Source organism: Phyllobates terribilis, unplaced genomic scaffold, assembly GCF_046119375.1.
Source record: "Phyllobates terribilis strain yellow unplaced genomic scaffold, ASM4611937v1 Scaffold_5250__1_contigs__length_53099, whole genome shotgun sequence".
Classification (NCBI taxonomy): Eukaryota; Metazoa; Chordata; class Amphibia; order Anura; family Dendrobatidae; genus Phyllobates; species Phyllobates terribilis.
The window spans coordinates 8,086-21,187 of NW_027367998.1; the positions used below are offsets into that span (position 1 = coordinate 8,086).

At 39.6% G+C, this 13,102-nt stretch overlaps 1 protein-coding gene across 1 annotated transcript; it reads left to right on the forward strand.

The window, feature by feature from the left end:
- Window positions 1-200: 200 nt before the first annotated feature.
- Window positions 201-2,557, forward strand: LOC141249945 (uncharacterized). Its single transcript, XM_073669829.1, has 2 exons — window positions 201-644; window positions 1,817-2,557. Exons 1-2 carry the CDS (start codon window positions 201-203, stop codon window positions 2,555-2,557), a joined length of 1,185 nt encoding a protein of 394 aa, XP_073525930.1.
- The last annotated feature ends 10,545 nt before the right edge of the window (window positions 2,558-13,102 follow it).

Here is a 13,102-nt window from a genome sequence, read left to right on the forward strand (position 1 = left end):
TGTCATGAAAAAGTTATAATGAATTTTAAAAAAATACATAAATAAAAGAAGTTAATCGAACGAAAAGCAATGAATTAAATCAAGTAACTGCTGCTAATATAAATAGAGGTTCGCATAAAAAGTGAGCCACATTCACCACATCACTAGGCACGTAGCTACAATAAAACCGTAACTCTCCGACTAACTCAAACCCTGAAACAATGTCTGTTTACCTTCTCCTCCTACTAGTCGTCCTCCTCCCACAGGCCGCCTTCTCAGCTAGCTACGACATAGAAACCCTAGGTGGGCGGGGAGACGGCAAAACAGACTCTTCAACGGCGTTAGAAAAGGCATGGGAGTTGGCCTGCAACTCCACCTCGAACTCCATCATCCGCATCCCGAGAGGAAGGTTCCTGATTGCCCGTCCCCTTGTCTTTTCCGGCTACCACTGCGCCCTGAAGAAGAAGGACGGAGCAGGGATTCGGTTTCGTATCCAAGGCGTGTTACTCGCCCCCGCTGATTACTCTGTGTTCCGTGACTCCGACACGTGGTTCTCATTTGAGGGTGTCACCGGAGTTACTGTTTCCGGCGGAGCCCTCGACGCTCAGGGACGCACCTTGTGGGCTTGCAAGGCTTCCAAGGGACGTTGTCCTCTTGGTGTTACGGTCAGTATTTCTTTTCTTTTTTACCCTAATTACCAATTTGTTACATAATTTTGTCTTACTTGCGTTTCATCTAACTACTACATTCCCCGTTAATAACTTGGGTACGTAGTTATAGAAAGTGTGTGTACTTAGAGATTGAAAAGTAAGGCTTTGACTATATATGTATAACTATTAGTAGTCATGTGAGTCATGTGAGAGGATTCACATAATGTTAACGTAATAATAGATGTAGCTTCTGATAGCAGTATTACTTTTCAATTTATATCATTTTATTTTTAAGTTGACAATAAAATGGTTTGATATTATAATTACGGTTTATCTAAATGCGCCATTAGTATTTGTCAACGAACTTTTAGAACTTTTATTCAAAATATCCCGAGGAATGAAAATAATGGTGGATATAATCACATGCTCAAAATAATTATCAGAATACCCAGAATTTTATCCGTTCATGAAAGAACCGCGGTTTGTTACAGCGGTTCTTGCTTCGAGGTATCAATCGCAGAATTATTTGTATAAACCGCTATTTGTACAGCGGTTGTCCCTCAATTTTTATTTTATTTTAAAATTGCAGCACATAAGCCGTTGTTTATAACAACGATTTATGTGCTTCTTACCCCACTTGCAATCTATGCTGATTGCAGGAGGAGGAATTCACAAAAATTAAAACTGCAGCACAGTTTTTTCTAATATTTTTTAATTTTTGCTGCATAAAAATTTAAAAAATATCAAGTAAAACCGCTGTTAACAATAGCGGTTCACTTGCAATCTATGTCATGTATGCTGGGTCGGTCCGAACGAAGAACTGCTGTTGTTTAAACGGTTTTTTCCTCAGGTTTCTGACGCAATGGCATTCCTGTAAATATTTTAAGGGACTAGTCATATTCATAAATATTTTATTTTTTCTAGTTATTTTGAAAAAAAAATCCGAACTTTTAGCCTAGTAGTAAACTAGTGTGTCACATACTTCACAAGTCTAAGGTTCAAATGTGACATCCTTCAAACCCTAAAAAATAATATATTAATCCAACAAAGTAATAAAATCTGAATTATTACTTTAACAACTCTATTATAACATCCTTATTCCTTAACGAGTATCCTTAGAAATTAATGATATAATACTCGTTTTATATTCCCCTAATAACTTAGAGCTTTTGTTTTGGTAAATGCAGACAATGGCATTTACAAACTCAAAGGAGATCAGAATAAGCGGGGTAACATCGTTGAACAGCCAACTCTACCACATCGTGATCAACGGCTGCAAAGACGTCATGCTCGAAGGTCTTCAGATCTTCGCAGCCGGAGACAGCCCAAACACAGACGGCATCCACGTGCAGCTCTCCGACACCATAACCATCGTGGACAGCAAGATCGGGACAGGGGACGACTGCGTCTCAGTGGGTCCCGGCACCACCAACCTCTCAATCGACCGCGTCATATGTGGGCCCGGCCACGGCATCAGCATCGGCAGCCTGGCCAAGGTGGAGGCTGAGCCAGGTGTACAAGGTGTCACAGTCAAGAACACCGTCTTCTACGGGACGCAGAACGGTGTCCGGATCAAGTCTTGGGGGAGGCCCAGTAGCGCGTTCGTTAAAGACGTTCTCTTTCAACATCTCACCATGATCGACGTTCAGAATCCGATAATCATTGACCAGAATTACTGCCCGAGTAACATTGGGTGCCCTGGGCATGAGTCTGGGGTTAAGATAAGCGATGTGATGTACCAAGATATACATGGGACCTCTGCAACGGAGGTGGCTGTGAAGCTAGATTGTAGTCCAAAGAGTAAGTGTACTGGGATCAAGATGAAGGATGTCAAGCTGACTTACATGAATCACCAAGATGCGTTGTCTTCCTGTGTCAACGCTGTTGTATCCTTGTCCGGTGTCAATCATCCCACCGCCTGCCTATAGTAGTCATCATCATTGGTCCAAATATTTAATAGGTAGACCATTGTAAAGCTTCTCGCACGGTGCCAAACCCTCTCGTGGTGTTTGTTTGGATGCTTGCTTGCTGGCTTTCTTCTTCTTTTAAGTAAAACACATGTTGTATTGAACGATATTAGCATTTAATATAATCTGTAAAGAGAAATCGCAAATTAAGAATAGAAATTTACTGAATTGAATGATAAACGAATTAAGGATACATAGGTGAATTCCGACTTGCACACTCAAGAACAAAAGTTTGACGAACCGGGATTATGTAAGTGTTGGTGTGAAAAGATAAGGGCGTCCATTTTTAATGAAAGGAGATCAGTCTGTTCAACCGACCGAGATTTTTGAAGAGGTGGGTGATATCGTGCTAACTAGACCATGATTCTCATAACCGACACCGACTGCACGTTTGGCAAAAAAGAGGCTAGGCTGCTGTTATGGGCCGAAGGCCTATTCCCAAGAGCCCACAACTCATGACTCGGACCGGACCGCGCGCATGTGTGGTGAAGTGTGCTCTCCATGCTCTACCCATTTTAATTATACATAGTAGAATAGATTTATATATACATGACATCTTACCTCCTCATGGTCGAGTATAAAGAAAATCTTTTCAGAGTATAAAGAAGAATCACCACAACTGGGCTTGGTATCATGTTTCCTTCTTGAACCACCCATTGTGAACAACTATATATCTGACTTACTTGACCAGGTAGTAGACTTGATGTCTTTGAACCACTTGGGCTTTGATATAAGCCTACACAATAACTGTCACATAATTTCATCCTCTCACAGAACTAGGTTCTCTATTTTGATCATGAATTTTGTTCAACTTGTTTATACTTTTCTTAGTTTTCCGTTGTTTTAGAATTATGCAAGAGTAGTTCGATTTACTTTGTTCAACTTGTTGAAGTCAACAAATGATTTGATTGTAAGACTTCTATCTTGGTTCTTAATTATATTTTAGTTGTTTCACCTCTCTTGATCTTAATTGGTTATTGAATGTGATTTACCTGTCTGGCCTGATTAACTAGGTAGAATAAGTTTATTCATATTGCTAGGTTTGTCTTTTCTGAGCCGGAGAGTCTTATCATTAAGTAGCAAATCAATACGTGGCCTAGTTGGGATCGTCATTGTAGGGAGAGTTGATTGTGTGTTAAATATCGACCTTGAGTCAATGGTACTTCATGTACCTATTAATTCATGAGTTCATTGATGTTAATTATTAAATATAGTTTCAGAGTTGTAGTTAAGTAAGGGTTATTAGGACTAGTTGGACTACTATATAAGAACATGGATTAGGACAATTAAATAATATATGAATTGTAGGATGGACCCGACAGTAATTAAGAAGTCAATGATCAATCAATCATTTTGTTGTGTGGATACTTGTTGAGCGAAGTATTTTCTCATTATTATTGTTTTCCAATCAATTGTTAGTTTAGTTGCAATTAATAACCCCCCCTTGTATCACTTTAAAGTTGATCTTATTAATTTCACAAGAATCAAATACCTGACTCCTTATGAAACTCGACCCTTTCTTGTCACTTTACTTGTAGAGTAGTTGGTTAGATTTTATTATTTTGACTGGGCATAACGACGCTCGTCAAATTTGGCGTCGTTGTCAGGGAGTCAAACTTCTTTTCTTGTGTTGTTGATTTGATTAACTTTGGTGCTGACTAGTTTATGGTCAGCACCCGTTTTACTGACCACTTTCTTGTTAAGCTCAATCTAGAAATCGAGAAAACCATTCTTAGGAATCACAGAGGGAGGAGAGTCGAGACCAACATGATGGTCGGTGAGCGAGTTAGAGGGCAGACTCCCTCACAAATGATGGTGGAACAGCAAGTGCAGATAACTCAACTCGTAGCTTGTAGAGGCACTTGCCTATGGAAAAAATGGCGGTAACTGAACGTTGAGGGAGCGTACTACTCCCAATCTGACACAACATCCCCAAGCGGTAGTCCTACCACCACTTGCTCAAGGGGTGACATTCAAGCTTAAGTCCGGGGTGATCAATCTGTTGCCCACATTTCATGGTCTATCCGGGGAGGACCTAATTATGCATCTCAACCAATTCCACGACATCCGCATGACTACTAAGCCCTCCAATGTGTCGAAAGAGCAGATCAAGATGAGTGCATTTGGGTTTACACTGAAGGATACGACCAGGTCTTGGTACTACCACCTTCCCGCAGCTGGGTCCATTGATAGATGGGAGAAGTTGCATAAGGAGTTCTTGAATAGGTAATTCCCGGTGAAGAAGGCTAACGCGCTGAAGAGAGGGATTGCACAGGTTGAGCAGCGAGACGACGAGTCTCTGTATGACTACTTTGAGAGGTTGAAGGGGTTGTGTGCTATCTACCCTTTTCATGGATATGAGAAGGATAATTTGGTACTTTTTCTTACTCAAGGGTTGTTGATTGCTGAGAGGAGGATATTAGACGTTGTCTAGCGGTGGAAGCATTCTCAATATGACCCTGGAGGATGCCATGGAGAAACTTCTGGACATGGTCGAGAGTACCAGGAGCTTTGGGAGAACCTACACCAAGAGAACAGTGAGTGCTACAGGTAAAGAGGGTTCGAGCAAACGAGTTAGTTGAAATGAAGAAGATGCTCGCTAGCCTACTACCAAAGAGCGAGCAACAAACAACCAGAGTTTGTGGGTTATGCGCGAGTTCCTCTCACTATTCGGATCAGTTTCCCGAGCTACGGGAAGACTCAATTGCAGAGGTGAACAATGTGGGTGGATATGAACCTTCACACCCTTGGAATGACCAACAACAGGATAACTACCAACCAAGGTATAGAGACCACCCCGAGGAGCAACAAAGATGGAGACCTCGTGATCTGTAACCAAATTCTGGACCCTATACTATGGACATGTTGACCTCTTTGACTAAGAATCTCACCACCCACGTCCAGACCACATAAGCAAGAATCAAAATATCAAGGTGCAAATAGGTCAACTAGCGCAAACGGTATCCACACTAGTTCAAAATCAGTTAAATTTACTACCATCTAAGACCGTGGTGAATCCGAGCCAGAGCAGAACGAACCAGAACGTCAGGAATGTCAGTGCGATAATATTAAGGAGTGGTCGAAACTCGAAGGAACATCAGAGGAAGAGAGCTCAAATATGAAAATTCACTAGTGGCCCGACTACGCCCTGATATGTGTGCCCGCTCCAGAGACCCTGATGATAGGTGCGGTCACGCACCGAAGTTGCGCTCCTGCGCAACTACACCTGATAAAGAGCTTGACCGCGCGTTTATGGAGGACTTTAAGGAAACATTGTCGCAACCGCGCCCAGATGTGGGCGACCGTGCCACCTCACCTGTAGATTAGGGCAACCGCGCCCCCTTCCACGCGCTTGCGCCACTCTTCTGCTGAGAACGAGTTGCCTCTAGTGTTGAACTCCAAGGAAGGTAATCTAGTTGATGATGAGGGCGAGATAGATAATCCTCGAGGTGGTTTCAAGCTCTGACAGAGTAATTATGTGCAGCCCAACATCCCTCCACTTGATTCGCTGAAACCCCCAGCCCCCTTTCTAGAAGCATTGACATATAGTAGGAAGCCGGAGAGCAATAAGGAATTGTTTGAAACATTCAGCAAATGCACGGTGAACATCCCTCTACTAAAGCTAATCAAGAGCATTCCGCGGTACGCAAAATTTCTAAAGGAGCTATACACAGTCAAGAGGAAACATACGTTGAAGGGAAACAACAAGGTCACAGAAGGTGAAAGAGTTTTAGCCATCTTCCAAAAGCGTATGCCTATCAAGTACAGTGACCCAGATATAGTTAGTATTCCTTGTCGTGTCGGTGATACTAATTTTGAGAAGGTTATGCTAGATTTAGGTGCTGTTATTAGTGTCATTCTGTACTCTTTGTGCAAGAATATAGGATTAGAAACTTTGCATGAAACTGATATATTAATTCAATTAGTTGATGCTGGTCCTAGGAGAGTAGTAGAGAATGTACTAGTGATGGTCGATAGGTTAGTTTTTCCTACAGATTTTTATGTGCTAGATATCGAGGATGATAGGAGAGCTACATCTATACTTTAGGTAGACAATTTTATGAAAACTTCAGGCACTAAGGTAGATCTAGGTAATGGGGTTTTGTATTTAGGTTTTAATGGGGATGTTGTGAGGTTCGATTTGTTTGAGACTACGAAGGATTCTATAGAGGATGTAGCTTCTGTTTTTGATATTAGTGTGATTCATACCGTTGGGGATGTTGGTGATACGGAGGTGTGTTTGGCCGATGGGCCCCCGATGCTGACTTTAAAGGGAGACAAGCTTCCCCCTCCTTCTTCTATTAAGCAGGTACCGAGAGTCTTGACTACGTTATCTCCGGGGCATTATATAGAAAAGAAGAAGGGTTGGTATGACAAGGGGTTCAGGAAGAGAAAAGGAATTAAGCAATACTATATGAGGGAAGATGAGCTGGCCCTCGAGGGGCCTAGTACTAGGTGATAAAGAGCAAGAAGTCAAGCCTACGACATTAACCAAATGCGTTGCCCGAGAGGCAACCAGTCCAAAGAGTATTTTTCCACTTCCATTTATCTTTTACCTTTGTTCTTTATTTCACAATAGGGAAATTGTGTAATTGAAGTGTGACGGAGGGGAATTATCTCAACTATCCTTGTTATTTAAAATTTTTGTGTTGTTTTTGGAATTTTTAGAGTCGGTTGTCATATTTCCCCCTATTTGATGCTTTGTGGACTCTTATAATGGTGCATTGACTTTGAATCTTTTTACAATGCTTTAGATGTTGACTTTATATTTGTGTAAGATGATGATATGATTGATCAAGTTGAGGAATTTGACTTGAGCTTGTGGATTATGATTAGGATACATTAGGACCACCACTAAGATTGGCATTTTTACCATCTCGTCTCTAGTTTTGTCATACTATCTTGCTTCCGTCCTTTTTTAGTACAAAATGCATAAAAATAAATAAAAAGGTAGTGAACTCCTAGTGAAGTAAGTCAGAAGAGCACACGATCTCCGTGGTGTGAAATATCACTTCGGGTTCGATTCTCCATGATTAAGCAAGCGAGTCTCAATTGGTGGCCCGGACCGTAAGACGGACGGGCTCAATACCTAAATAATGATCTTAAAGGAAGAAAAATACTGAAAATACATGAATAGGATGAAAATAAGAAATAAAAAGTTATGTGTGATATTACTTGAGTTGAGTTGTGTTTTTGTGTGTGCTTTCAATGGTGTCGGAGCTTGTGAATTTTTATCATAGATTATGAAGCATGTTAGGAAAATAATTGGTCGTTTGTTTGATCTTGTGTTATCATCATTCATATATCACTTGGTTGTAGACATATTTTGCATAAATTATAGATTCATGTTAGTGTGCCTGAATAGGACGAACAAGGTTTAAGTTTTGGGAATGATTGATCCCATGTTGGGTTAAGTTTAGGGTTAGTTTAGAGTCTTATTGAGTCTTGCATTTTTTTTGAGATTTTTTAGAAGAGTCAGAGTCTACCGATTGACGACATCTCGTATGGCATAAGGAGCGGAAGTTAGCATCAATTACCGGCATATTAGGCCATGATTGGAGCATATTGTCATAATCTCGACTTCATGGAGCATATGAGCTAAGTACGAGGATTACGATTACAAGGGAGAAGACGCGGGAAGCGAGGAACAAGCGCATGCAAGGAAGAGACAAGGAGATGTGTTCTGGACTAGGGCACGACCGCGCCATGGTTACAGAGGGTCGGCGCGGCCAGGCCAACACATGCGCATCCGCGCCTTTGTACTGAGCTGCGCCGCGGATTGCCCTATTCTGCGGGAGTGTATTAGGCTTTTACCTAGTTTTATATAGGATTTCGGGTTGGGCCTTTTAACTCTTGTTTTCTAGGGTTAGTTTCTTTATAAATAGATGAGAGCTTTGCCTCCATCTAACACACAACATTCCATACAATTATTTCATTAGGCTTTATTAGAATGAGGAGAGAGTAGTCTCCTAGCTTTGTTCTCCAGACAAAAGCTTGTGAAGGTATGGGTTTGTTGTGGACTTCTTCTTATGGTTCTAATAATAATATATGTTATTCATTTGTTTAATCCTCTTGCTTATATTACTGATTGGTTGCGATTTATTCATCTAGCTTAGCTACCTAGGTTTATAAATATCTTTCATATAGCTAGGCCTGGTTTATCCTAGTTGGAGAACCTTGTCAACTTAGTAGCAATTCATTTACCTGGACTAGTTGGACTTGAAGATATGTGGATGGTAATGAGGTGTTAGTAGCCAAGTGGCGATGCATTTTCCTATTTATTCAGGAACTTTATGCTACATAAAAGGTAGTCTTAATAGTTTTGGGGTTGGATTCGTAGGTAAGGGTTGTTAGGACTAGTTGACATGATTAGCTAATTATGAACATGGATTAAGACAAACTCAACATATAGTTTAGAGAATGAACCCGATTAGTAATAAGAAGTCAAGGATCAAACTCATGAATCCGTAGTGTAGATTTTTGGTGATCTAAGTATTTGCTTTTATTGTTTTCTAGATCATTTAGTCAGTTTCACCATATTTCCCCCCCTTTCCCTTTTGTTACCTTAAATCTAATCACATTAGGAACACAAGAATAGATCTATTGACTCCTTGTGGGATTTGACTCCTACTTACCGCTCTACACCCGTAGAGAAGTTAGAAAGGATAATTACTTTGACGCGGCCTAACGATAGCCTGTCATCTACGCCCGTGCTCTAATGATTGTAAGTACCTAGGAGCTGAAGTGTTGATCAATGACTGCTGATGTCAAGTTCTTCCATACTCACTAAGATCATCAAGTAGTTCAATGCAGCTTACTCGAGGACAAGCAAGGTTTGAATGTTGGGGTATTTGATAGGCGATATCTAGTATAGTGCAACAAGTGGTCATAGCATCATTTATGGGTGATTTGGCATGATTATAGAGCATATTACTATGACCTGGACCTTGTAGAGAAAAGGTGTTATTTACGAGGATTAAGGACATACAAAGAGAAGATTGCCAAATGGACAAAGCACAATCGTGCACACACGGACGCAGCCACGCATGAGTATAGAGGCCCTGGCACGACTGCACGCTAGGTGGAGCTACCGCGCCAATATTCAAGGAGAAAAGTACCAAGTTTGACACATGCACGACCGCGTCAACACATGCACGACCGCGCGGACACATGCGCGACCGTGCCCGTGTTAGGCCAAGAAAGCTACGTGTCCTTCTTCCACCGAGATCACTTTGGACTTTCTTACCTATTTTATGATGGAGTTCGGGATGGGACTTTTTAGCATTAGTCTTCAATTATTTAGGGTAATAAATAGGGTTAGAGTTCTGTCTCCACCCTATCATCTCAAGTTTACACTTTTCTTAGTTTGATGTTGCTTTAGAATTATGCAAGAGTAGTTCCATTTACTTTGTTCAATGTGTGGAAGCCAACAAATGATTTGATTGTAAGACTTCAATCTTGATTCTTAATTATACTCTAGTTGTTTCATCTCTCTTAATCTTTATTGGTTATTAAATGTGATTTACCTGTTTGACCTGATCAACTAGGTACAATAAGTCTATTCATATTGCTTGGTTTGGCTTGTCCAAGTTGGAGAGTCTTCTAGTTAGGTAGCAAATCAATACAATACATAATTGGGGTTTTCATTGTAGGGAGAGTTGATTGTGTGCCAAATATCGACCTTGAGTCAATGGTACTGCATGTACCTATTTATTCCTGAGTTCATTGTTGCTTAATTATTAAATCTTGATAGTTTTATGGTTGTAGTTAATTAAGGGTTATTGGGGCTGGTTCAACTATTAATTATATAAGAACAGGGATTAGGACATGTACAAAGTATACGAATTGTAGGACCCGATAGTAATTAAGAAGTCAATAATAAGTCAATCATTCTGTTGTGTGGATACTTGTTGAGCGAAGTGCTTTCCCATTATTCTTGTTTTTCAATCAATTGTTAGTTTAGTTACAATTAATCATTTAACCACCCCCCCTTGTGTCACTTTAGAGTTGATCTTATTAATTTCACAAGAATCTAATACCTGACTCTCTGTGAGATTCGAGCCTTTCTTGCCACTTTACTTGTAGAGTAGCTGGTTAGGTTTTATTATTTTGACTAAGCATAACGACGCTCGTCGGTTTTATGTCATCATCGAATGTGATGAGACTTACCATTATACATGTGGTTGCAGATTAACTGTCACAATGTACACGTATTGTTGGCTCTGGTTTATTCCAAATAGAAATATCTTCCGGGAAGTTTTGAAGATATTTGGCTTCTTCTACTTCTTTGTCTAAAGCTATGAACTCAGAATCCATCGTGGATCTGGCCAATAATGTTTATTTAGAAGATTTTTCGTGACATAACTGCACCACCAAGTGTGTACACATATACTTGCAGATTTGGAGTTCCTAGAATCCGATGTCCAGTTTGCATTGTTGTATCCTTCTAGAACTGCTGGGTATTTTTCATAGTGCAGACTATAAATCTTTGTGTAACTTAAGTAGTTCAACACTCGAGTTATACCTTTCCAATGATTATTTCTAGGGTTACTAGTGTAGTGTCTTAGTACATTTACAACATGTGCTAAGTCTGGTCGTGTGCAGTTGGTCAAGTACATTAGATTGCTAATCAGACGCGCATCCTTTAGTTGTTACATTGGATCCCCTGAGTTTTTTCAGATGAAGATGAGGGTCAACTAGACTTTTCTCTATTCCACTAGAATAGTTCTTGCATCTTTCAAGAATCTTTTCAGCATAATGACATTGAGAAAAGGCATTTCTTTCATAATTTATGACGATCTTGATTCCTAGAATCACATTAGCTAGTCCTATGTCTTTCATATCAAACATTCCACAAAGCATATGTTTGGTCTGTTTGATCAAGTCAGTGTTGCTCTCCATCATAACAAACACAATAGGATAGATCGTGTAGATGTGGTTTTGATGTAAATGTATTTATCATTTTCACTGTTTCTGACTCCATTTGACATCATAACATGGTCGAATTTCTCATTCCACTATTTAGGTGCTTGCTTAAGACTATATAGTGATTTAACAAGTTTGCACACTTTGTGTTCCTGTCCAGGAGAAAAGAAACCCTCAGGGTATGTCATGTAATTCTTCTTCTAAATATCCATTTACAAAAGACGTTTTCACATCCATTTGATGTATTTCTAGGTTTCTTAATGTTGCAGTAGCTATCAGTAGTCTAATAGAGGTTATTCTTGTAACTAGAAAATAAGTCTCAAAGAAATCTAGGCCCTCCTTTTGTCTAAATCTTTGCACTACAATCCTAGCCTTATCAAACTCGCGAGTTGATTCGTACGAGTCTACGAGTTGGAGTATAGACATCGATTTGACTCGTATTGAAGACTCATTTTCCAGCAGACTCATAATAGACTCGGTCAGACTCGTAAACTCGGTCGAGTCTACTTGACTCGTAAGAGTTTACTCAACTATCCAAATTTACCAATTTCGGCCCACTTTAATGAAAGCCCAATTGCTTTCTTCAATTTTAGTATATTTTATTAATTTTGTAGCCCACTTTAGGCCTAATTAGTAATTTATCTAATTAGAATAAAAATATCAAATTAATATAATAGCTTATTTGATAATTTAAGTATCAAATTTTATTGACGTAATTAAGACAGAAAGATTTTAAATTCACAAAATTATCAAATTTATTTATTTAGGTTTTCATTATATATTTATTTATTTTGTATTTCTATTTTATATTTATTTATTTATGTATTATTTTAATATTTTAGTAAACTTTACGAGTGACCGAGTCGAGTTATGGAGTTTAGTGATGGGGCCTCTTCCGAGTCAAAAGTGGACTCTCGAGTTTAATAACCTTGCTTGTACTTCTCTATTGTGCCATCAGTTTTCAACTTTGTCTTGAAAGTTTATTTGCACCCAAGTACTTTTCTCCCTTGCAGTAAATCTACAAGCTCTCATGTATGGTTTTGCATAATGGAATCGGTCTCAATTTTCACTTCTTCCTTCCATGAAGGAGCATCGGGATTAGATATGGCTTCTTTGAATGTTACAGACTCATTTTCTAAGAGAAGAGTCAATAAAAATTCATCGTCAAATGATTTTTCCTTGTGAGATCTTTTACCTCGCCTAGGTTCATCATGTTCTTCCACTTCTGTTACTGGGACAAAAGTAATAGCTTCTCCTTTTTCACGTGTTCGCTTCATATTTTGTCGATCCTTAATGGGAACACGTTTTCAAAGAAAGAATTGTTTTTTGATTCCATTACTGTATTCACATGTATATTTGATATATCTGATTTATGTACCAGAAATCAATAAGCATTGCTATTGTGTGCATATCCTATGAAAATACAGTCAATGGTTTTAGGTCCTATTGTGACCTTTTTATGAAGTGGCGCAACCACTTTTCCAGGCACCCCCACACTTTGAGGTATTTGTACTATGGTAGATTGCCTTTCCACGGCTCATAAGGTGTCTTACCAGTGACCTTATGTGGAATTTTTTTGAG

Coding starts and splice junctions, on each gene's coding strand:
- LOC141249945 (XM_073669829.1), top strand. CDS start 201: ATGTCTGTTTACCTTCTCCTCCTACTAGTCGTCCTCCTCCCACAGGCC. Junction 645..1,816: donor GTTGTCCTCTTGGTGTTACG/GTCAGTATTTCT, acceptor TGGTAAATGCAG/ACAATGGCATTTACAAACTC.